Raw genomic sequence first — 23,526 nt, 5'->3', positions numbered from 1 at the left:
ATATCATACAGCAAATGGTAAATAATGTATGTGTTTATTAGGAAGAAAGAGTTTAATTAATTATGGTGCATGCCTACTTTAGAATTATAGAAAGTAGTTTCAAAAGAGAGATAGATGTATATATGTACTGTTGTGGAAAGATCCCATATCCATTTTATGAAGGGACAAACACAAATGGCAGGTCAATATGTACATCATTATTCTCTTATATTAAATAAAAATAATATATTGTTATAGCTTATGTGTCAGTGAAGAGCCTAGAGTCAGCTTTAAAATAATACACACCAGATGGTTAATTGTGGGACCTCTGAGGAGGGGGCTAAACCATGGAAGAGCTTTGCGAAGTTTAAAATTGTAAATTATCTACATTCCTATAATTTTTGCAATAAGAATATACTAACTACCACCTTTTAAATAAAAAATATTTACATCTAACACAGAAGTAGCAGCTGTGTCAGTTAAAGTAACTGCTAGCTGATGCAACAAACTGTGAAATTTCAATGGCTTGACACAACAGAAGTTTATTTTATGCACACCTAAGTTCTGACTTGGTTTGGCAGAGACTCTCCACTCCCACATGACTTGGGGATCCATGTTACTTCCACCTTGTGATTCCATCATCTCAAGCTGAAGCTGCCATGTTTGCCATTGAAAGGAGGGAGAAAGCATGGAACTGGCACATTGGCTGTCACGTGCCTGGATGTGACAAACAATGCTTCTGCTCTTGTTTCAGTGGTAACAGGTTGTCACACTACTCTTCTTAACTGCAAGTGAACTGTGCCTATGTGTCAAAGAAAGAGAGGAAGACAAGGTGTGGGTGAGTACTATAGTCTCCCCCATAAACTGTTACATAGTAAGTGCTCAATAAAAGGCAACTATTAATATTATAATTTGGTGTTACACAATCCATCTCATTTCTAGGAGTTTCTGAGAAGGTCAAATTTGCCTTGAAGTTCTCCGACTTGTTCAAGTGCCTAATATGTGACTGATGCTTTCAAATGTAGGCTCACAACTGTCCAAGAATCTTGAAAGTTTCAGCAGGAAGGCTTCCCTTTGCAATACCCTTTATTTTTTTTAACTTTTATTTTAGGTTTGGGGGTACATGTGAAGGTTTGTCACATACATAAACAAGAGTCACAGGAGTTTGTTGTATATATTATTTCATCATCCAGGTATTAAGCCCAGTATCCAATAGGTATCTTTTCTGATCCTCTCCCTCCTGCCACCCTCCCTGCCTCAAGTAGACTTCAGTGTCTGTTATTTCCTTCTTTGTGTTCGTAAGTTCTTCTCATTTAGCTCCCTCTAAGTAGGCCGAGAATATTTTCTTCCATTTGATTCCTGGTTAAAATCTTAACCTGTGAGACTCTGCTACCCTCCACATACCTGAACACTTGTCAGTGCCTCTAGGCACATTGAAAGCCAGTATTTTTCCATGGGGCAGGTAAGCACACAAGAGGCAGTAGAAGGCTGCTTAATTATTCCTTTATCATGAGAGCTGACATGTATTCCAAGGAATCATTTTTCACCTCCTGGGAGACTATAGGGATATAGGAATTCAGCCTCAGTATGTACATGTTTGTTCCACTGGGATTTTCAAAGTTTTTCCCCACCTAATACTCATGAGGGAGGCTTTGGTTTTAAAGCATTCATCTGTGTATGTGTTCAGAGCTGGATTTCAAATAAAACACCCTGTTAAAGCCCAATTTCAAGTATCAAGGTGGTTTCAAACCCCCTTTAACTTCAGGGTGACATGCCAAAAACTGATGGATAATATGGCAAATCAGACTCTACTCAACCCATTTGGAAAACACTTGAAGACTGTGTTGAAGGTAACCAGAGTGACACCCAGTTGTCTAAAAGTCACTGTCCCTATGTAAATTTTATATCAAAAAGGTTGCTTATATCACATGGCTTCCTGGGTGAGAGATGGGACAGCCAGAGGACTTCTACAGGGAGAAGGAATGCTCCCTGTCAAGAGGTGAGCAGGTGATTTGGGGCTGTTCTGTGGGGACCAGTGGCAAAGTGGTCAGCAGGTAAGTTTCCAGAGTCAGACAGGACACATGGAAGTGACCAGAGGAAATGCGCTGTAGTTTCAGAAAGTGCTGGGACTGGACAGAAATGCCCACACCTGGGCAGACTCAGCTCTCAAAGAACCCAGCACAAACCAGCCCCATAAATGGGGTTTGATTCTCATTGCCAAGCCTGCTTTTAGTAATGTTGGCCTCAAGGTCCTTATTTTTGTCACCTGAGAGACATGGTGCAGTGCTGAGAAGAGAAATGAAGTACCAGTTGGGAGGTCAACCTCAGGCTGGGGGGAATGGGGACAGCATGGGCTCTAAAGAAATTCAGAGCAGGGGTCTGGTTCCAGCCCTGTTCCTTACTAGCCACATGATCCTGGGGATATCCAGGAAATACTCTGTTATTATGTCCCAATTCACAAGCCCTGTGAGCCTTGAATTCTTCTCTTTTAAGCAGATGTGATAAGCCCTGTCTAGTAGGACTATTGGAGTGTGTGCAATGTAGGTGAAGCACCTGGCTCAGGGCCTGGAATTAAATTAGAAGTTTAAGGAATGGCAGATAGCTGGTATTTCTGATATTGTTTGACCCCAGACCCTAGCATTCTGGGATTTTGTTGTCATTGTTCTTCAAGACTGATCAGAGAATATCCAACTCAATAGGGCATGGAATCATTAGCCAAATAAGGAAGTTTCATCCATAAAATTCAGTAAGAATTATCACTTAGAGAATGTGCCTCAAAATTTGGGTGTGTGGGAGATTTCCCCAGCCAGATGCAGCTCAAAGCTCCTAGAATTTGAGTCAAAGACCAACTGCTTCCCTCGCTCCCAGCTGCTTTTCCATCCATACCACTATTTTCATTGTTACCACCCAAAATCTAGCCCCTGCTTACAATTGGTCACATTGCACTTAAGATAACCTAGTTAGAATGCCTTTTTAATAGTCAGTTCTGGTTCTCCCAGCCAGGTAGAAAAGCACCTGGCCAGTGGCTTCTGGGTCTCCCTTTTGGGGAGACACAAGTTTATCTCACAGGAAACCCTTGCAAATAATGGGTGCCCATCACCTAGCTCATGCACTGTGTTCACAAGACACCTTCCATTCCCGCCCCAGGTAGAGGCTTCTCTGTTCATCCACTGTCAAAAAGGAACTGCTCAGAGCACTTTTCCAATCTGGGCTTTTCCCTCTCCCTCTGAGGATCTGGCCCTTGACCCACCAGGCTTCATTACAATCAGATCCCTCAGAAGAAAATGCAGTTTCCCAAAGCCCAAAAGGCCCCACACAGGGAATTTACACTCGACCACTCTCACCTGGAGCCCCATACCCACACTCCTCTTACTTTTCCTCTACATCTTAGAGGACATCTTGCCACCTTAATTATATGACTGCAGCTCCTAGATTCTAATACCCTATGGGTAGGTGTGTGTCTGGCTTACCCTAGTATCTCCACTACTAATCCTGGGTCTTCCACAGAGCAGATGCTCAGTGCATAGAGAAGAAATGAGCCAGTGAACACAGATAATTATTTATTCAGATTTAATTTTTCTTACATTCACGAAGAAGCCAAGGAAATCCAAGTATGCGTATATATTTTTTAAATTTTACAGAGTAGACTGAGTATGTATAAGGCAGGAATTAAGTATTTTTTAATTTCTTTATCTCACATATCTTACGGTGAATTCACATTTCTAAATAAATACTTACTCCACTGCTGTTATTATGTCCCAATTTACAAAATAGAATGGATTTCCCAATCTGAATAAAAAACAAGACTCTTACACCTAAACTATATAAACAGCAATATATGTGACTACGACTCATAAACTTGGATGCTGAAGTTCATTCAACCATCCATTAAAAGGAACATTTGAACAATTCTAAAAGGAAACAGAGATAAATCTCCAAGTCACCCAATAAAACAGAAACTCACTACTAAGAATGCTGACTACTCTCTTCAAACAGTGAAGAATGGGCCTCATGCTACACAAGGCAGGGGAAGCTGCTGCACAGGGCAGATGACTGGCCCAGCCCAGCCGCCACCCCCCCACCCCCGCCCCAGGCCCTGGCTGCAACTCATGCTCAGACTCCCTCTTCCTCCTCTCTCAAAGCTGCTTCACGAAGGGATGGGTAGGAAATGCGAACTCTTGCATTGACCCTGACCACATGCTCCAGGACCTTCACATAGCTGGTTTCAGCCAGGGCCCTTGGACCCCACAGGAACTCGTAGCGTGCAGGATCACTGCCGGGTACCTTCCGGTACTCCAGGTAGTTCTCCTGCACCCACTCTTGGGTGAGCAGTTTCCTGGGCTCCCCATAGACACTGTGCTCCCTCCCATCATACACATCCATCACACTCAGCTCCTCCCAGATTTCCTCCTCAGATGCAGAGTCGCCCTCCATTGCGATAGTGCCCAGGACGATTATCAAGAGGCCTGTCTTGGGAAAGATATGATTACCACCCAGCAGGCCATCGTAGGAGAGGCCCAGGCAGGTGACAAGGGTGTAGGTGTTGCTGGTGGGGTCCACTTCCTTCACATCAATGCCAAAGATCATCTTCAGGGACTCAGAGGCTTTGCCGAAGATCACAGGAAAGCAGTGCTTGTAATTTTTGATGACTCTCTCCAGCATTTCTGCCTTTGTGACCAGCTCCTTGGCTCGATACTTGAGGAGCAGAAAATGAACCAACTCATCCACCTTCTTACTGAGTGCTTCTCGGAACAAGGACTCTGGGTCAGGAGAGGTGCTTGGCCCCTCCTCTTCTTGGCTGCTGGAACCCTCATTGGGTTGCCTCCAGCAAGTGAAGTTGACGGTAGAGGGTAAGGCGGAGGCTCCCTGAGGACTCTGGGGAGGACCTGTTGACCCAGCAGCAGGCACTTCCTCCAGGGTGCCAGGGACCAGAGGAGAGGAGGAGGAGGCAGCAGCCTCCTTCTCCTCAGTAGCAGGAGCCTGCGCACCCACTAGGCCCAGGGCCTCTTCTTGGGCCTCAACGCCTTCCTCAGGCTTGCAGTGCTGACTCTTCTGCTCAAGAGACATGATGACTCTGGTCAGGGCAGCAGGTGGGAGTGTAGGCAAAAGCTGGGCAGTGGGGACCCACAGGCCTGGGGAGAGAGGGAGCATGTGAGAGGCCTCAGCTGAGAACCGAATCTTGGAGGCTCTAACAAAGGCTTACTTACAGATCTTCTCCTTGGTGCTCCTCTGTGATCTCCAAGGAATCCTGTCCTCCGGGTTGGCCTATCCCCTGAGAACCTAAAGGAGGAAGTGAGAGAGCACCTCAGGGTATAGCCGGCCAGCAGAGGTCGATTCTGCAGGACTAACAGGAGGTGAGGTCAGACTCTCTGAAGTTCCACGTGTCCTATGCCAAGTGGGGCCCTTGGTGTGCATTCAGGGCAAACATTCACTGCTGGCACAGCCTGTGCACCCTCTGCTCTGTGACTTGAGGACACAAGTCTCAGACCAAGGCCTCATTGCCTTGTTCCTGGAGCTCCTAGGAGATGAATCCATGGGCCCTTAGGGTGCCGACTATAAGCACAGCCCCAGTCCCTCAGTGCTATCAAGAGGGCAGGCTGGACTCTGTGAGGTCCCCACTCTCATAGAGTGGATGGTCCACTCTGTGGTCACTCAGGGCCCTCACATTTCTCCAGGCAGGGCCTGGATTCCACCGTTTTGCTGGCCTGAGAAATTCAGATCAAGCACTCACATGCCTGAGAGGAAACAGGACATGAGGGGCCCCACATCTGGCCACATGTGCCTAGGTCCTCTGAAGAATGACAGCAAGAGATGTCAAAATTCATTGGAACCCATGTGTCCTGGGTGAGGAGCCTGCTTGGTCCTCACCTCAACTCCTGGCAGAGCCTGGGACCTTCCCTCTACTGACCTGGGTGCAGCCCCTCAGACCAAGGCCTCCCCCTCCGTGACATCAGTGATCCCAGGACAAGAGAGGGACCTCAGCAGACAGCCAAGCCCATGCTCTCTGGGGTGACAACCGGAGCAAGGCTGATTTCTGTGGAGTCATCGTCTGCGTTCTGGCCCTGTGGTACCCTCAATCTTCCCTCACATTCCTCACCAGGACTCTTGGCAGATCCTGGGACCACTGTGTCTGTTGACCAGATAGAGGTCTGTGTTGACCTGAGTAACCCTCTGAGAACAAGGTCCTAACCTCACTGAGATCTGCAATCAGAAATGAGGAGCCACATCCTGTCACCCCTGTGCGGGGAGTCCACAGCTGACCCCTTTGGTCCTGGGGTGAGGGTTCTGATGGCCTCCTGTGGGTCACTCATGTTTGCTCCCAACGGGGCCTGCCCTTCCTCAACCCCCAACCCCCTGAGATGAGCAGATATTGCCCCTTTACTCCAAGACCTCATCTTCCTGAAGGTTCTCCAACTTCCTGCCTATGGTACAAGTAAGATTGGCACATAAGGCCATCCCTGCTCTGGTCCCCCCGAGCTAAGAACAGGGGACAGCCAGACTCTGCGGGGTCCCGTCTTTCTGAGCCACAGGTATCCTCAGACCATAGCCCTCTCCTCTCTGTGACCTTGAAGGTGCAGGAAGCATGAGCTACATGTGGCTACCTTGCTCAGGACCTCCCAGGGCCCAGGTCTCCACTGATCTGGAATGCAAGGACCCCTGAGTCCTCCCTCGTCTTCCTTTCCTTGATCCTGGAAGGGCTGGAACCCACCCCTCTGCTGACCTGAGTCACCATCCCTTGGATTCCCGAGGCTAAAAGAGGAGGCACCTCATTCTCAGACGGGGTGGGGTGGGCTCCCTGCCTTGGGATGCTGGGTCTCCTGAGTCCTTCCTCGTCTCCCAGGAGAGCCAGGGTCCTCCCTCTGCTACCCTGAGGCTCTGCTCATGATACCAAGTCCCTTCCCTCCTTCAGCCCTGGATGTGGATATCAAGATCCGAGTGCCTGATCATTCCCAGGTCTTCCGTCGGTTGACTGCAGGGGAAAAAATGGATTCTGCAAAACGGAATTGGGGATGGGGTTGAGGATCTGGATGGTGGGGGGATGCTGGAATGTGGAAGGGGTGGGAATGTAGGTCCCTCAATTCCCTCTCAGGGTCCTGATTCTGATGCCAGGCAGAGCCTGGGCCCTGCCTTGGGCACACCAAGCTGTGACTCGAGTCCCCTGTGGCTTTAGTGGCAGTGGGAGCTGGGACGGCCTAGCCTGAGTCTTCCCCCGGGTGGTCCAGGGCTGGCAGGAGGGGCTGAGCTCGATTGTTTGGGGTCCTCTATCTGGAGTGGGGGCCTCCTCATTCCTTCATCAGAGTCTCACCTTGCCTCGTCACAGAGCTTGGGCCTGCTCTCCTCAGTCAATCTCAATTATCCCCTCAGGACCATGCCCTCGATTCTCTCTGACCCCCAAAACGTCCCAGCACCAAGTCTGGGGTTTCCCTGGATTGATAGCAGAAGGGGAACTGGATTCTGCCTGGTGAGGTTGGAGGGCAAGGAATGGGAAATGGGGCAGCGAAGTGGTAGCGGATTTGTGGGAATGGGGGTTAGAGTGGGATCTTGGGGGACCTCAGTTCCCTCTCAGGTTTCTGACTTTGATTCCTGGCAGATCCTGGGCCATGCCCTCTCCTAACCAGCCCTGCCCTGATCACACCAACCTCTGACTCCAGAGTCTCCTGTGGCTTAAACAAACGGGTTGCAACAGGGGCGGTGGTGGGGAGCAGCCCAGCCTGAGAAGTCGGCCTCCTGGGTGGTCCAGGGCTGGCAGTAGGGATGGTGCTGGATTAATTGGGGCCCTCTATCGGGGGGGGGGGCCCTTCTGAGACCTCCCTCAGCCTCTCACCTTGCCTCCTCAGAGCCTGGGCTCACTTCTCTCTGCTGATGTCAAGCTCCCCCTAAGGAGAACCTCGCTTCTCTCTAACTCCCAATGAGCAAGTCAGTGGCGTCACATTCGGGTACCAGGGACTTTCCTGGATTGACAGCAGGGGCTGAACTGTATTCTGCCAGGGTGGGGGTTCCGGTGGGAGGGGTGTGGGTGGAAAGGCAGAGCGGAAGGAGATCTGGGTTGAGGTATAGGGGTGGTAGATAGGGGTGGGAATGGCAATGAAGTGGGGGTTGGGTCATGAGAGTGGGGATTGCAGTGGACTCTTGGAGGCCCTCAGCCCTCCCTGAGATTCCTGACCTTGATGCCTGGCAGAGCCCAGATAGTGCCCTCTCCTAAGCATCCCTTCCATGGTCACACCACGCTCTGACTCCAGAGTCTCCTGTGGGGACCGGGTGTGGGGACAGGTGGTGGTGGGGTGGGAAGCTGGAGGCGGCGGCCTAGCCTGAGAAGTCAGCCTCCGCGGTGGTCCAGGGCTGGGACCTTCTATCAGGGATAAGGGTGTCCTGAATCCTCCCTCAGAGTCTGACTGCCTGCTCACAAAGCCTGGGCCCCCTTCTGTCTGACAATCTCAAGCCGTTCTTCAGAACCAGAACCTCGCTTCCCTCTAATCCCCAACGCACAAGTCAGTGGCATCACATCCGGCCACCCAGGGCTTGCCTGGATTGAAAGCAGGGGTGTAACCAGATTCTGCACGGATGGGGATGAAGGTGGGGGGCATGAGGCTGGTGGGGGGTGTTGGGGAGCATAGGGGCACAGGTGGGGGATGGGGGTACAGATGGGGTTGGGAGTGCAGATGGGAATGGGAACAGGGTAGGGGATAGGAATGGGGTGGGGGACGCTCCACCCTCTCCTAGGGTCCTGACGTTGAAGGTTAGCAAAGCCTGTCCCCACCAGTCTTGCACTGATTACACCAAGCTCTGACTGAACAGTCCCCTGCGGCTTAAGCGGCAGTGGAGTGGTGGGCCCCAGACTCAGATGTCCGCCCACGAGTGACCCAGGGCTGAAAGCAGGAGTGGTGCTAGATTATTTGGGGTCATCGATCTGCAGTGGGGAGGGTCTCCCGAGTCCTCCCTCAGCTTCTCACCTTGCCACCTCAGAGAGCCTGGGCCAGCTTCCCTCTGCCAAGCCCAAGCTGCCTGTCAGACCAAGAAGCTAGCTTCTCTCTAACCCCCAATGCGCAAGTCACTGGCATCACATCCGGGCACCTGGGGCTTCCCTGGGTTGAAAGTGGAACTGGAACCCGATTCAGCCTGGATGGGAGTAGAGGTTTTGGGGTGGGGATATGAGGGCAGTGATTCAGCCTGGATAGGGGTAGAGGTTTGGGGGTGGGGATATCAGGGTGGTGGGAGTTTGGGGAGGATAGGAGTACTGGTGGGGAATGGGGGTATAGATGGGGTTGGGAGTGTGGATGAAAATGGGAACGGGGTGGGGGACCCTCAGCCCTCTCTTACAGTCCTGAGGTTGACGCCTGGCAGAGCTTGCCCTCACCAGTCTTGCACTGATCACCCCAAGCTGTGACTCCAGAGTCCCCAGCGACTTCAGAGGCAGTGGGGTGGTGGGTGCCCCACACTCAAAAGTCCACCCACGGGTGGTGCAGGGCTGGCAGCAGGAGTGGTCCAGGATTATTTGGGGTCGCCTATCTGGGGTGGGGGCCTCCTGAGTCCTCCCTCAGCATCTCACCTTGACTCCTCACAGGGCCTGGCCCGCTTCCCCCCACCAGTCCCAAGGTACCGGTCAGACAAAGAAGCTTCTCTCTAACCCCCAATGCGCAAGTCAGTGGCATCACATCCGGGCACCTGGGACTTCCTTGGGTTGAAAGTGGAAGCGTGGATGGGAGTGGGAGGGGTGACGTTGGTGGAGGGGGCGGGTATTTTTGTGTGGGAGATGGTGGTATGAGGGTGGTGGGGGGTTGGGGAGGATAGGGTTGCTGGTGGGGGATGGGGGATGGAGGGTTGTGAATGGGAATGGAAACGGGGGGGGATGGGAATGGAGGTGGGGGATGGGAATAGGGGTGGGGGATGGGAATGCGGGTGGGGAATGGGAATAGGAGTGGGGTACGCTCACCCCTCCCTTATGGTCCTGAGGTTGATGCCCAGCAGAGCCTGCCCTCACCAGTCTTGCACTGATCACTCCAAGCTCTGACTCCAGAGTCCCCTGCGACTTCAGAGGCAGTGGGGTGGTGGGTGCCCCAGACTCAGAAGTCCGCCCACGGGTGGCCCAGGCCTGGCAGCAGGGGTGGTCCGGGATTATTTGGGGTCGTCTATCTGGGGTGGGGACTCCCGAGTCCTCCCTCAGCGTCTCACCTTGACTCCTCCCAGGGCCTGTCCCGCTTCCCTCCGCCAATCCCAAGCTGCCGGTCACACAGAGAAGCTCGCTTCTCTCTAACCCACAGTGCGCAAGTCAGTGGCCTCACATCCGGGCACCTGGGGCTTTCTTGGGTTGAAAGCGGAAGCGGAACCCGATTCAACGTGGATGGGGGAGGGAGGGGTGACGTTGGTGGAGGGGGTGGGAATTTTTGTGTGGGAGATGGCGGTATGAAGGTGGTGGGGGTTTGGGGAATATACCGGCGCTGGTGGGGGATGGGAGTGTGGATGGGTTTGGGAGTGCGAATGGGAATGGAAACGGGCTGGGGGATGGGAATGCGGGTGGGGGATGGGAACAGGAGTGGGGTACGCTCACCCCTCCCTTATGGTCCTGAGGTTGATGCCCGGCAGAGCCTGCCCTCACCAGTCTTGCACTGATCACCCCAAGCTCTGATTCCAGAGTCCCCTGCGACTTCAGAGGCAGTGGGGTGGTGGGTGCCCCAGACTCAGAAGTCCGCCCACGGGTGGCCCAGGCCTGGCAGCAGGGGTGGTCCGGGATTATTTGGGGGCATCTACCTGGAGTAGGGGCCTCCCGAGTCCTCCCTCAGCGTCTCACCTTGACTCCTCCCAGGGCCTGTCCGTTTCCCTCCGCCAATCCCAAGCTGCCGGTCACACAGAGAAGCTCGCTTCTCTCTAACCCGCAGTGTGTAAGTCAGTGGCCTCACATCCGGGCACCTGGGGCTTTCTTGGGTTGAAAGCGGAAGCGGAACCCGATTCAACGTGGATGGGGGAGGGAGGGGTGACGTTGTGGAGGGGGCGGGAACTTTTGTGTGGGAGATGGCGGTATGAAAGTCGTGGGGGGTTGGGGAATATACCGACGCTGGTGGGGGATGGGAGTGTGGATGGGTTTGGGAGTGCGAATGGGAATGGAAACGGGCTGGGGGATGGGAATGCGGGTGGGGGATGGGAATAGGAGTGGGGTACGCTCACTCCTCCCTTATGGTCCTGAGGTTGATGCCCAGCAGAGCCTGCCCTCACCAGTCTTGCACTGATCACTCCAAGCTCTGACTCCAGAGTCCCCGCAACTTCAGAGGCAGTGGGGTGGTGGGTGCCCCAGACTCAGAAGTCCGCCCACGGGTGGCCCAGGCCTGGCAGCAGGGGTGGTCCGGGATTATTTGGGGTCGTCTATCTGGGGTGGGGACTCCCGAGTCCTCCCTCAGCGTCTCACCTTGACTCCTCCCAGGGCCTGTCCCGTTTCCCTCCGCCAATCCCAAGCTGCCGGTCACACAGAGAAGCTCGCTTCTCTCTAACCCGCAGTGTGTAAGTCAGTGGCCTCACATCCGGGCACCTGGGGCTTTCTTGGGTTGAAAGCGGAAGCGGAACCCGATTCAACGTGGATGGGGGAGGGAGGGGTGACGTTGTGGAGGGGGCGGGAACTTTTGTGTGGGAGATGGCGGTATGAAAGTCGTGGGGGGTTGGGGAATATACCGACGCTGGTGGGGGATGGGAGTGTGGATGGGTTAGGGAGTGCGAATGGGAATGGAAACGGGCTGGGGGATGGGAATGCGGGTGGGGGATGGGAATAGGAGTGGGGTACGCTCACTCCTCCCTTATGGTCCTGAGGTTGATGCCCAGCAGAGCCTGCCCTCACCAGTCTTGCACTGATCACTCCAAGCTCTGACTCCAGAGTCCCCGCAACTTCAGAGGCAGTGGGGTGGTGGGTGCCCCAGACTCAGAAGTCCGCCCACGGGTGGCCCAGGCCTGGCAGCAGGGGTGGTCCGGGATTATTTGGGGTCGTCTATCTGGGGTGGGGACTCCCGAGTCCTCCCTCAGCGTCTCACCTTGACTCCTCCCAGGGCCTGTCCCGCTTCCCTCCGCCAATCCCAAGCTGCCGGTCACACAGAGAAGCTCGCTTCTCTCTAACCCGCAGTGTGTAAGTCAGTGGCCTCACATCCGGGCACCTGGGGCTTTCTTGGGTTGAAAGCGGAAGCGGAACCCGATTCAACGTGGATGGGGGAGGGAGGGGTGACGTTGTGGAGGGGGCGGGAACTTTGTGTGGGAGATGGCGGTATGAAAGTCGTGGGGGGTTGGGGAATATACCGACGCTGGTGGGGGATGGGAGTGTGGATGGGTTAGGGAGTGCGAATGGGAATGGAAACGGGCTGGGGGATGGGAATGCGGGTGGGGGATGGGAATAGGAGTGGGGTACGCTCACTCCTCCCTTATGGTCCTGAGGTTGATGCCCGGCAGAGCCTGCCCTCACCAGTCTTGCACTGATCACTCCAAGCTCTGACTCCAGAGTCCCCTGCAACTTCAGAGGCAGTGGGGTGGTGGGTGCCCCAGACTCAGAAGTCCGCCCACGGGTGGCCCAGGCCTGGCAGCAGGGGTGGTCCGGGATTATTTGGGGGCATCTACCTGGAGTAGGGGCCTCCTGAGTCCTCCCTCAGCGTCTCACCTTGACTCCTCACAGGGCCTGTCCCGTTTCCCTCCGCCAATCCCAAGCTGCCGGTCACACAGAGAAGCTCGCTTCTCTCTAACCCGCAGTGTGTAAGTCAGTGGCCTCACATCCGGGCACCTGGGGCTTTCTTGGGTTGAAAGCGGAAGCGGAACCCGATTCAACATGGATGGGGGAGGGAGAGGTGACGTTGGTGGAGGGGGCGGGAATTTTTGTGTGGGAGATGGCGGTATGAAGGTGGTGGGGGGTTGGGGAATATACGGGTGCTGGTGGGGGATGGGAGTGTGTATGGATTTGGGAGTGCAAATGGGAATCGAAACGGGCTGGGGGATGGGAATGCGGGTGGGGGATGGGAATAGGAGTGGGGTACGCTCACTCCTCCCTTATGGTCCTGAGATTGATGCCTGGCAGAGACTGCCCTCACCAGTTTTGCACTGATCACTACATACTCTGACTCCAGATCCCCTGCGACTTCAGAGGCAGTTGGTTTGTAGGCGCCCCAGACTCAGAAGTCTGGCCACGGGTAGCCCTGGGCTGGCAGCAGGAGTGGTGTGGGATTATTTGGGGTCGTCTATCTGGGGTGGGGCCTGCTGAGTCCTCCCTCAGCGTCTCACCTTCACTCCTCACAGGGCCTGGTCCGCTTCCCTCCGCCAAGCCCAAGGTGCCAGTCAGACAGAGAAGCTCGCTTCTCTCTAACCCCCAATGCGCAAGTCAGTGGCATCACATCCGGGCACGTGGGGTTCCTTGGGTTGGAAGCGGAAGCGGAGCCCGATTCAGAGTGGATGGGGGTAGGAGGGGTGAGGTTGGTGGAGGGGTCGGGTATTTTTGTGTGGGAGATGGCTGTATGAGGGTGGTGGGGGGTTGGTGAGGATAAGATTGCTGGTGGGGTTGGGGGGATGAAAGGGTTGTGAATGGGAATGGAAACGGGGTGGGGGATGGGAATGGAGGTGGGGGATGGAAATATGGGTGGGGTAAGCTCAGCCCTCTTTTATGGTCCTGAGGTTGATGCCCGGCAGAGCCTGCCCTCACCAGTCTTGCACTGATCACCCCAAGCTCTGATTCCAGAGTCCCCAGCGACTTCAGAGGCAGTAGGGTACTGGGTGCCCCAGACTCAGAAGTCCGCCCACGGGTAACCCAGGAATGGCAGCAGGAGTGGTCGGGGATTATTTGGGGTCATCTATCTGGGGTGGGGACTCCTGAGTCCTCCCTCAGCGTCTCACCTTGACTCCTCCCAGGGCCTGGCCCGCTTCCCTCCGCCAATCCCAAGCTGCCGGTCACACAGAGAAGCTCGCTTCTCTCTGACCCCCAATGCGCAAGTCAGTGGTCTCACATCCGGGCACCTGGGGCTTTCTTGGGTTGAAAGCAGAAGCGGAACCCGATTCAACGTGGATGGGGGAGGGAGGGGTGACGTTAGTGGATGGGGCGGGAATTTTTGCGTGGGAGATGGCAGTATGAGGGTAGTAGGGGTTGGGGAGGATAGAGGTGCTGGTGGGGGATGGGTGTGTGGATGGGTTTGGGAATGGGATGGGGTGGCAGATGGGAATGGGGTTGGGGGATGGGAAAAGGCTGGGGTATGCCTAGCCTTCTCATGGGGTCCTGAGGTTGATGTCTGGCAGAGCCTGTCCCCATCAGTCTTGCGCTGATCACTCTAAGCTCTGACTCTGGAGTCCCCTGAGGCTTAAGTGGCAGTGGAGTGGTGGCACCGCCCAGACTGATAATTCCTCCCAGGAGTGTCCCAGGGCTGGCAGCTGGATTTTGGGGGGTTGTCTATGTGGGGTGGGGAGCCTCCTGAGTCCTCCCACAACATCTCATCTTGCCTCCTCATAGAGCCTGGGCAGGCTTCCCTCTGCCAATCCGAAGCTGCAAGTCAGACCGAGAAGCTTGTTTCTCTCTAACCCCCAGTGTGCAAGTCAGTGGCATAACATTCGGGCACCTGGGGCTTTCCTGAGTTAAAAGCAGGGGCAGAACCGGGGATTCTGCCCAGATGGGGATATGGGTGTTGGGGGGTGGGGGTGCGGGTGTGGGGGTAGGGGATGGGCATGGGGGGGTTGAATCGGGGTTGGGGGTATAGGGGTGCTGGTAGGGAATGGGGGTGTGGATTGGGTTAGGAGTGTGGATGGGAATGAGGTGGGGGATAGGAATGGGCGTGGGGGACCCTCAGCTCTCTCTTAGGGTCCTGACTTTGATGCCTGGCACAGCCTGCCCTCACTTTGCCTCCTCAGAGATCCTGCGCCTGCTTCCCTCCGTGAACCTCAAGCTGCTGGTCAGACTGACAACCTCGCGTCTCTCTGATTCCCAATGCGCAAGTCAGTGATGTCACATCAGGGCCACCTGGGTTGACAGTAGGGGCAGAACCTGATTCCGCCAGGGTGGGAGTTGGGGTGGGGGAGGAGGCGAGAGGTCCTGGAGGTAGGGGTTGATGTAGGCGTGCCCCTCAGTCCTCCCTCAGAATTCTGACTTTGATTCCTTGCATAGCCAGGACCCCTGTTCTCTGCGGATGGTGTCTGCTCCCCTCAGACCAAGGTTCTAATTCCGAGTCCCCTGAGGTCACAGTGGGAGGAGAGGTGCCCTTGGGCGACAAGGCCGCTGGGATCTTCCAGGGCTGACAGGAGGGACTAAGCTGGATTCTGTGGCTCCTCTTTGTGCGGGGGTGGACCCTCAGTCTTCACTCAGGAGGGTCCTCCTCCTGGGTCCTGGCTCTTTGTTGAAGTGATGGGTTGGAGATGCTCTGTTTTTCTCACCTCTGAGCATTTGCCCAGCTGTACCCCTTGCAGAAAATGGCTGCGGGTACCAGGCGAGGTGTTCCCTGGGTGGCTGCAGCACCCGTTATTTTAGTGACCTCTGGGAGAAGATGCACACCTTCCTACAGGGGCTCCTCCTCAGCCAGAGCTGGGCTTTGCAAACCTTTTTTCCTCAAAGAAATATATTTTACATATCTTCCGAGGATATATGTAGGTGGCAACATATATATTTATTTCTATGAAAGAATACCTACCCTTAGTTTGCATGATTCACTCTGATACCCTATTCAACTTCTATTCTATTGTTTATGTTCTGTTAAAAGAATTCTTTTCGAAACCAGCCTGGCCAACAGGGTGAAACCGCGTCTTCACTAAAAATACAAAAACAAAAAAATTAAAAAATTAGCCGGACGTGGTGGTGGGAGCCTGTAATCCCAGAGCTCTGGAGGCTGAGGCAGGAGAATCGCTTGAACCCGGTAGGCGGAGGTTGCAGTGAGCCAAGATCGAGTCATTGCACTCCAGCCCAGGCGAGAGTCTCAATAATAATAATAATAATAATAATAATAATAATAATAATGCCAATCCTCACCCACTAAGTTGGTTTCGGGTTGTAATTAGCAGATCTCTGGAACCATACTGCCTTAACCAAGCCAATTTTCCTGCTGTCCTGCTATTACCCTAGGGCTACTGGAATCGTGTTTTGAGGTGCTGCCTCAGATTGTGCAATGCAGTGAAGTGGAAATTTTAAAATGTTCATCCTATTCGTTCTGTCATCTGACGTCTAAGCAGGCTAAAGACTTCTCCAACATCCCTGCAGCCCACCCCTCTAATCGACACCACCCCAAACACAAGTACCAGTTCAAAGTACAGTCCTCAGTCTCACCCAGGACTTTCTGTGTTTTGTTGCTTAGATTTTATTGCTGATATTGTTGTTTTTTCTTTCTTTCTTTTTCTCTAATATAATTTTCCAGAGTTGATTAGGGAAGCAGAGAACAGTAGCCTAAATTTGACTGTAATTTTGGCAGCCACAGGTAAGACAATAAATTGTAAGTAATTTAAGCAGAATTGACATTTTTACGATGTTCTGCTCCTGATCAATGAATATGTTATGGTCCTCTACTTATTTCAAACTCCTTTTACCTGAATCTATCAGTATACTTTGATAGTTTCCTCTAGAAAGACCTTACACATTTTTCTTAGGCTTCTTTTTTGGTAATTCTTGGATTTTGTTGCTATTGCAAATGGCATATTTTCTATTAATTGTTCTAATTAATGGAAATTAATTAATTCTAATAGTTATTCCTATTGTGTGGCAGAGAGTTTGATTTTGCTATAGTAATCTGTTGTACACCTCGTTCTGAAAACCCATTCACTTGGATATTCCACATGCCTTTTTCTTTTAATTCTCAAGAATGATAAGGGTATTATCACTAAACATTATGTATTTTTCCTATATTCACGCCCCTTATTTATTATGATACTTATAGCTCTGACTTTGTGTCTCAGTGATGATTTAAAACGTAGAGATAATAGCCTACATCTACTTCTTGTTCCTGCCTTTAATGATAATTCTTTGAACTTTTCACATTTGGTTGCTGTTGATTTTTGGAAATGGATGTTCTCTTTCAATATAGGTTAACTAAATATTTTTACCATGAACTTATATTGAGTTTCTTCCAAAAGCTTTTCCTGTACCCATTGATGTATGTGATCAAATTTTTTCTCCTCTATTTTGTATGTAAAAAATTACAATGAAACTTTTTTTTCTAATGTTAAATCATGTTTTCTTTCCTTGGGCAGAGCTTGTTTGTTCATTTAATATTCTACTAATTTACATAAATTACATATTTGCTGCTATGTAAGAGAGCTTGTTTATGTGTTTTTTCCATCGGGAGTGGGGGGTGGTCCTCATCTGATTTTTGAATCCAGGAGGGTTAATCTGGGAGAATGAATTGAAGAATTGTCTATATTTTGCGTGCTTTGGAAGAGTTGAGATAAGATGATGGTTAGTTTTCCTCGATCGTTTGGTGGAATCAGCCTCCAAAACTGACTAACCTGGAACGTTTGAGGGTGGCTTGAGCTTTCAATATTGTAGTTTCAGTTTGTGTCATTTAATTCAAGTTTTCTTTTTGGATCAATTTGGTCATTTATTTATTTTATTTCTACAAAATAGTTTCACTTAGGATTTCATTTTTAATGGCATGATATTTATGATAAAAAACGTTTTTAGTTTGTTTGTGTGTGTGTGTGTGTGTGGTTTTTTTTTTGTTGTTGTTGTTGTTGTTTTTTAATCAGGGAAGCCTCACACATATAGAGTAATAGAGAGACTAACATAATGAACCCAGCATACCTGACACTCAGGATCAACAACTTTAAATACACAGCAAATCTGGTTCCAGTTAGACACTCACCTACCTGCAACTCAGTTGCTGGAATAATGTGGAGCAAATCAAAGACAGCATACCTAAATTTCATCTCTAATATAATTCTCTAAATAATTCAATATTCATTTCTAAATAATTCAATATTCATTTTTAAAATATGAGGACATTGTACCCAGCTGTACCCCTTGCAGAGAATGGCTGCGGGTACCAGGCGAGGTGTTCCCTGGGTGGCTGCAGCACCCGTGATTGTAGTGACCTCTGGGTCACAATCACTACAAACAAAAACCCAATACAATTCTCATTTCTAAAACATTAAATGATTATGAAATGTTCAATTGTTTTATGCACTTATCTGGAAGACTTATACTTTATAAAAATTTGTTTCTTTGAATGAGTACCCAAAAATAGTATTACATAGTGATTTTTTGTAATTAAATCTTTTATCACCTGTAGGTCCCCTCCACATGATCTGTTTTCTTGCCATTGCTTCGTTGTTGTTGGAAAGAAACAGATCTTGTGTTCTTTCCAGTTTTCCATAGTCTGGATTTGCAACACTGTGATGTCCTTTATCATATTCTTTAGCCCTTAATTTCTAGGGCTACAAAATGCCCCAGGCTCATCAGGTTTATGCCCTGCCCCAGTCGTAAATAAACAATTTCTCCAAATATCTGGTTCCTTTCAATGGGAAGTGGTTCTAGAAATCTACTTCTGGGTGCTAGGTGTGCTCATTGCTACTTTTGCTTTTGGTGTTTAATTTAAAAGCTCTTTAACAAAGTTATGTAAGTTTTATCTTATGATTTCTTATAGAAGTTGTATAGTTTTTGCATTTTGCATTAGGTCTATGATGTATTTTGAGCTAATTTTGTGAAATACCTAAGGATTTGTCTAGGTTATTTATTATTATTTTTGTTTAGATATCCAGTTGTTCATGTACCATTTGTTGGAACAAGTATACTTTCACCTTTATTGCCTTTGTTATAAATCACCTGATTATATGTGTGCAGGTCTATTTTGGGGCTCTATTCTGTTTTTTTAATCTATGTGTTTCTTTATCCATTCACCAAATGAAATACATCTTGGGTGCCCCTGTTTCTGGTGATTATTAAATAAGCTATTTTATACATTAATATACAATTTCTTATGTAGACATAAGTTTCCAAATTAGTTGGGTAAATACCTAGGAGTAGGATTGCTGAATCTTATCATAAGACTATGTTCAGTTTTGTAAGAAGATGCCAAACTGTCTTCCAAAGTGCCTGTACCATTTTGCATTTCCACCATCAATGAATGAGAGTTTCCTTTGTTCCATATCTTCACTAGCAGTTGGTCTTTTTTTATTATTATTGTAGACATTCTAATTAGGCGTGTAGTGGTATCTCATTTTAGTACACAATTCTCTAATGACAAAGGACGTTCAGCACTTTTATTACGCTTATTTGCCATCTGTATATCTTCTTTGGTGTAGTGTCTGTTCAGATCTTTGACTGTTTTCATTTATTTCTATCGTCGAGTTTTCAGAATTTGTGTGTATTGTAGAGACAAGTTCTTTACCACATATATATACTACAGATGTTTTCTACTAGTCTGTAGCTTCTGTTTTTATTCTCTTAACACTGTCTTTTGAACAGCATATGATTTTTATTTTAATAAAGTCCAACTTGGCAAATTTTTCTTTCATCGATGATGCTTTTGGTGATAAATTTAAAAACTCACCACCAAACTGAAAATTATATAGATTTACTCTTATGTTTTCTTATACAAGTTGTATGGATTTTGCATTTTGCATTAGGTCTATGATGTGTTTTGAGTTAATTTTTTTGAAATATGTAAGGATATGTCTAAATTATTGTTATGTATCTATAGATGTCCAATTGTTCAGGCACCATTTGTTGGGAAAACTATACTTTTACCATTATTGCCTTTGTTGTAAATCACCTGACTATATGTGTGCAGGTCTATTTCTAAGCCCTATCCTGTTTTATTAATCTGTGTGTCTATTCTTTGCTAATGCTTGTGTTCTCTGTCAAATTCATATTTTGAAGCTTTCGGCCCCAGTATGTCTGTATTTGGAGGTGGGGCCTCTAAGGAAGTAATTAATGTTAAAAGAGGTCGTAAGGGTGGGGCCTTGATCCCATAGAATTAGTGTGCTTATAAGAAGGGACACAAGAAAGCACTGTTGTGCTTGCATGAGAACTGTCTCTCTCTCTCTCTCTCTCTTTGTCTCTCACCCTTCCTCCCTCCCTCTCTCCATGCACATACACAGAAGAAATGCCAAGAATGGATGTAATGAGAAAGGGCCATCTACAAGACCACCTCCAGTCCTTTATCTGGGACTTTAGTCTCCAAAACTGTGAAAAATAAATAAATTTCTGTTGTTTCAGCTATACAATCCATGGCATTTTGTTATGGAAGTCAAAGCTAACTAAGACATAACCCCAGGGAACAAATTTTTCTTCTGTTTTCTTCTAGAAAAAAGTATTTTTGACATTTAGGGCTATGATTCACTTTGTTACACTTTTATATGGGGCTAGGCATGTGCAATGGTTAGTATTATGGGTCAACTTGTCTAGACTATAGTATTCAGTTGTGTGGTCAAACACTAGTCTAGATGCTTCTGTGAAGGTATTTTGTAGATGTGATCAGCATTTAAAATCAGTTGATTTTAAGTAAAGTAGTTTACCTCCATAATGTGGGTGTGCCTCATACAATCAGTTGAAGGTCTTAAAAGACCAAGGTTTCCTGGAGAAGGAATTCTACCACAAGATTGGAACATAAAAACGCTATGTCAGTTTCTAGCCTGCTGGCCGACAGGCCAGATTTTGGATGTATCAGACCTCAGAATCACCTGAGACAGTTCCTTAAAATATATATCCTTGTCTTTCTCTCTCTCCCTTTTTGCATGATAGATAGATAGATAGATAGATAGATAGATAGATAGATAGATAGATAGAGTATGGATTGAAATTTAGTTTTGCATGTGGATATCCAATTGTTCCCGACCCAATTGTTGAATACACTATAATTTCTCTCCTCTAATCTTCATTTGCATCTTTATCAATAATTAGTTATCTATAGATGCATATACATGTGGATTCATTCCTGGAGTTTATTCTTTTCTGTTGATGTATTGCTGTAATTACGACAGTTCCACACTACACTGATTGTTGTTAGTTTACAAGCCTTGAAATGAAGCAGGGTAATCCCTCCAATTTCGTTCTATTTTTTAAAGTTTTCTTTAGCTATTCTAGGGCCTTTACACTTCTATATGAATGTTAGAGTCAGCCTCCCAATTTCTATTTAAATATTTCTGGAATTTGGATTTGGATTGCACTGAATCTTTCAAAAACCTTGGGGGAAAGTGACTTCTTAATATTCAGTCTTTTGATTAATGAATAAAGTTTATATCACTATTTACTTAGTTTCTCATTAAATTTATCTCTGTAATGTTTTATAGTTTTCACTGGACAGATCTTATACATCTTCTGTCATATTTATCCATTTAATATTTATTTTAAATTACATTGTTTTGTCTCAATTGCCACTTGCTCATTGCTAGTATAAAAATACAGGTATAATGATCTATATCCAGTGCCATTGCTAAACTCTTATTAGTTCTAAAAGCATTTTTAAGATTGATAGAATTGTCTGCGTATGCTCTTATTTTCTGTAAATAAAGACAGTTTTACTTGTCTTTTTCCAATCTGAAGGCCTTTTTTGAAAAACACTTATTACACTGGACAGAACCACAGGCACAGTGTTGATCTATTCTACTCAACACTACCCTGTTCCATGAACTCATCAGTTTTAGGTTGTATTTTTCTACAATGCAAACATCCTGCATGATTTCTGACAGGTGAAAATCTGCCTCATTCACCCTACACTGTTAAAATCCAAGCCTGGGTACTACACCTGCTGAGATGAGCATGACCCCACAGTTGAAACAAGATTCATAAGATATCCGGTGGAGGAAGTGTATTCACTGAAGTTTGACAGCCTGAAAGCAGTGATTTCACACTGGGAAAAACTGAAACCCCAGGAGACTGGGAAACCCCTGTGGACACTGGGAAAAGGAGGTACGATGGAAAAGTTCCCTGGTAGTAGCCAAGTGAGTGGTCTTCAAGATGTATAAGAGAAATTTTTAGGAGGAAAGTAGGGTGATTCACATCTACACATAGACTTAAATACAGCCAGATTATCTTAGAGAGATTTCTGGTAAAATAAAATAATAATAATAATAATAATAATAATAATTTTTTTTAACTAGATAATGGTGAATGGCAGGAGAAAACAGAAAGCAGCATTGAAATGGAGTGACCTGAGGGAAAAGCTTGGAGGAATAATTCTCTCCGTGCCATGTCACCCACCCCAGTTGAACATGGGAGGAAAGGAGCAGCACTATCTGTTTGGGAAAGCTCTTTAGCAGTTCTAAAGAAATGCCCCTCTTTTCTTCAACCAGACCACTCTGGCTTCCTCCTCATCCTTCCGTCCCCTCCTCATCCTTCCGTCCCCTCCTCATCCTTCCTCCTCTCCTCCTCTCTCTCCTCCCCGCTCCCTCCCACGACAATGTCCTGAAGGTGGTTTGTGATATCTAAGACCTTCTCCCCGACAGGGCAACCATTGGCTAAGTAGTAGCTTGCTGAACTAATCAAAGCTCAGGGGTCTCGTTCGTCATTGTCCTGGGAGGGGTATGTATGGGGAGACCAGGCAGCCTGGAATAGACAATTGAGAGACGCTGGCGAAGATGACCAGGAAATGACAAGCCTCCAGCCCAGTTTTGGAACAATTACCTGCCATCACCAAAGTGGCGAGGAAGAGGAAAGCCCCCTCTCAACCTAGATCTAGAAGCCCTATCAAGATAAATGAACCACCTGGGCTCCTCCCTTTCTTGACCCTGACTCTTCTCTCCCAAGACTCCTGCCCTGTCCTCACCTAGCACAACCCTCACCTCAGCCCATGCCTTTCTCATGAAGCCCCTGTTCCCACCCCTCCTCCATCCTCTTTCCCCAAACCAGTGCCCTTCTGAGATCTCCCTGTTGTTCCAGATTCCCAAGACAACTAGGAAGGGAAAAGGAACCCTTCAAGGGAGTTCCAGGAAAAACGTCTCTCCCAAAAAGACCACTGCTTCAGGAAAACCTGAGGAAGGGAGTGGACCAACAGTATCCTGCCATTGTGACCAGCTGAATGAAGAACTCCATCAAAATGAGCCATAGCAGGACCAAAACAGTGAGGAGACCTCCACCTTCTTCAGTGTCTCCCTGAGCAGTCAGTAATTTCAGGGCAAGCTGAGAGGTCTCCAGAGGTCTAACCCCAGATAAATAGCCAACAGGGTCTAGAGTACATTTTACACCCCACGGGGTGTGCCCCTTGGTGATCAAAATAAAATAAACCTGTTGTAAAATGATGTGTGGGTCTGTGTGCTCTCTGATGGTGGGGAGGGAGGAAGGAGGGAAGAGGTGGGAGTTTGGGGAGGGATGGGGTGGGGTCCATTTCAATTTCTTTAAATTCTACTTGCTCTTCTTTCTTTGGTTTCCTAGGGTGGAAATTTTGGTTATTGATTTTAGATATTATTTTCTAATATAAACATTTAAAATATGCTATAAATTTCCCTCAAGGAAATACTTTAGCTGAATCCCACAAATTTCTGTACATACAGTTTTATTTTCATTCGACCTAATATATTTTTAAAATTCTCCTAAGACTCCCTCTTTGGCTCATAGGGTATTTAGGAGCATTTTTAAAATTTCCAATATTTGGGCATTTTTCAGACATCTTGGTGTTTGATTTTTAGCTTAATTAC

At 48.6% G+C, this 23,526-nt stretch overlaps 1 protein-coding gene and 1 long non-coding RNA gene across 2 annotated transcripts; one reads left to right on the top strand and one right to left on the bottom strand.

Moving 5' to 3' along the window:
- Positions 1–3,941: 3,941 nt before the first annotated feature.
- On the bottom strand, positions 3,942–9,560 carry MAGEA4 (MAGE family member A4; the record flags this gene model as incomplete). Its single annotated transcript, NM_001265924.1, is given in 3 exon segments — positions 3,942–5,111; positions 5,187–5,259; positions 9,527–9,560. A coding segment is annotated over 1 exon segment (954 nt). The 5' UTR covers positions 5,047–5,111; positions 5,187–5,259; positions 9,527–9,560.
- Positions 9,561–16,193: 6,633 nt separating this feature from the next.
- On the top strand, positions 16,194–23,130 carry LOC106995360 (uncharacterized). Its single transcript, XR_013412993.1, has 2 exons — positions 16,194–16,376; positions 22,772–23,130. It is a non-coding gene; the product is annotated as an uncharacterized LOC106995360 (long non-coding RNA).
- The last annotated feature ends 396 nt before the right edge of the window (positions 23,131–23,526 follow it).

Source organism: Macaca mulatta, chromosome X (genome assembly GCF_049350105.2).
Source record: "Macaca mulatta isolate MMU2019108-1 chromosome X, T2T-MMU8v2.0, whole genome shotgun sequence".
Taxonomy (NCBI): Eukaryota; Metazoa; Chordata; class Mammalia; order Primates; family Cercopithecidae; genus Macaca; species Macaca mulatta.
This window is presented reverse-complemented; position numbering and strand designations above follow the sequence as displayed.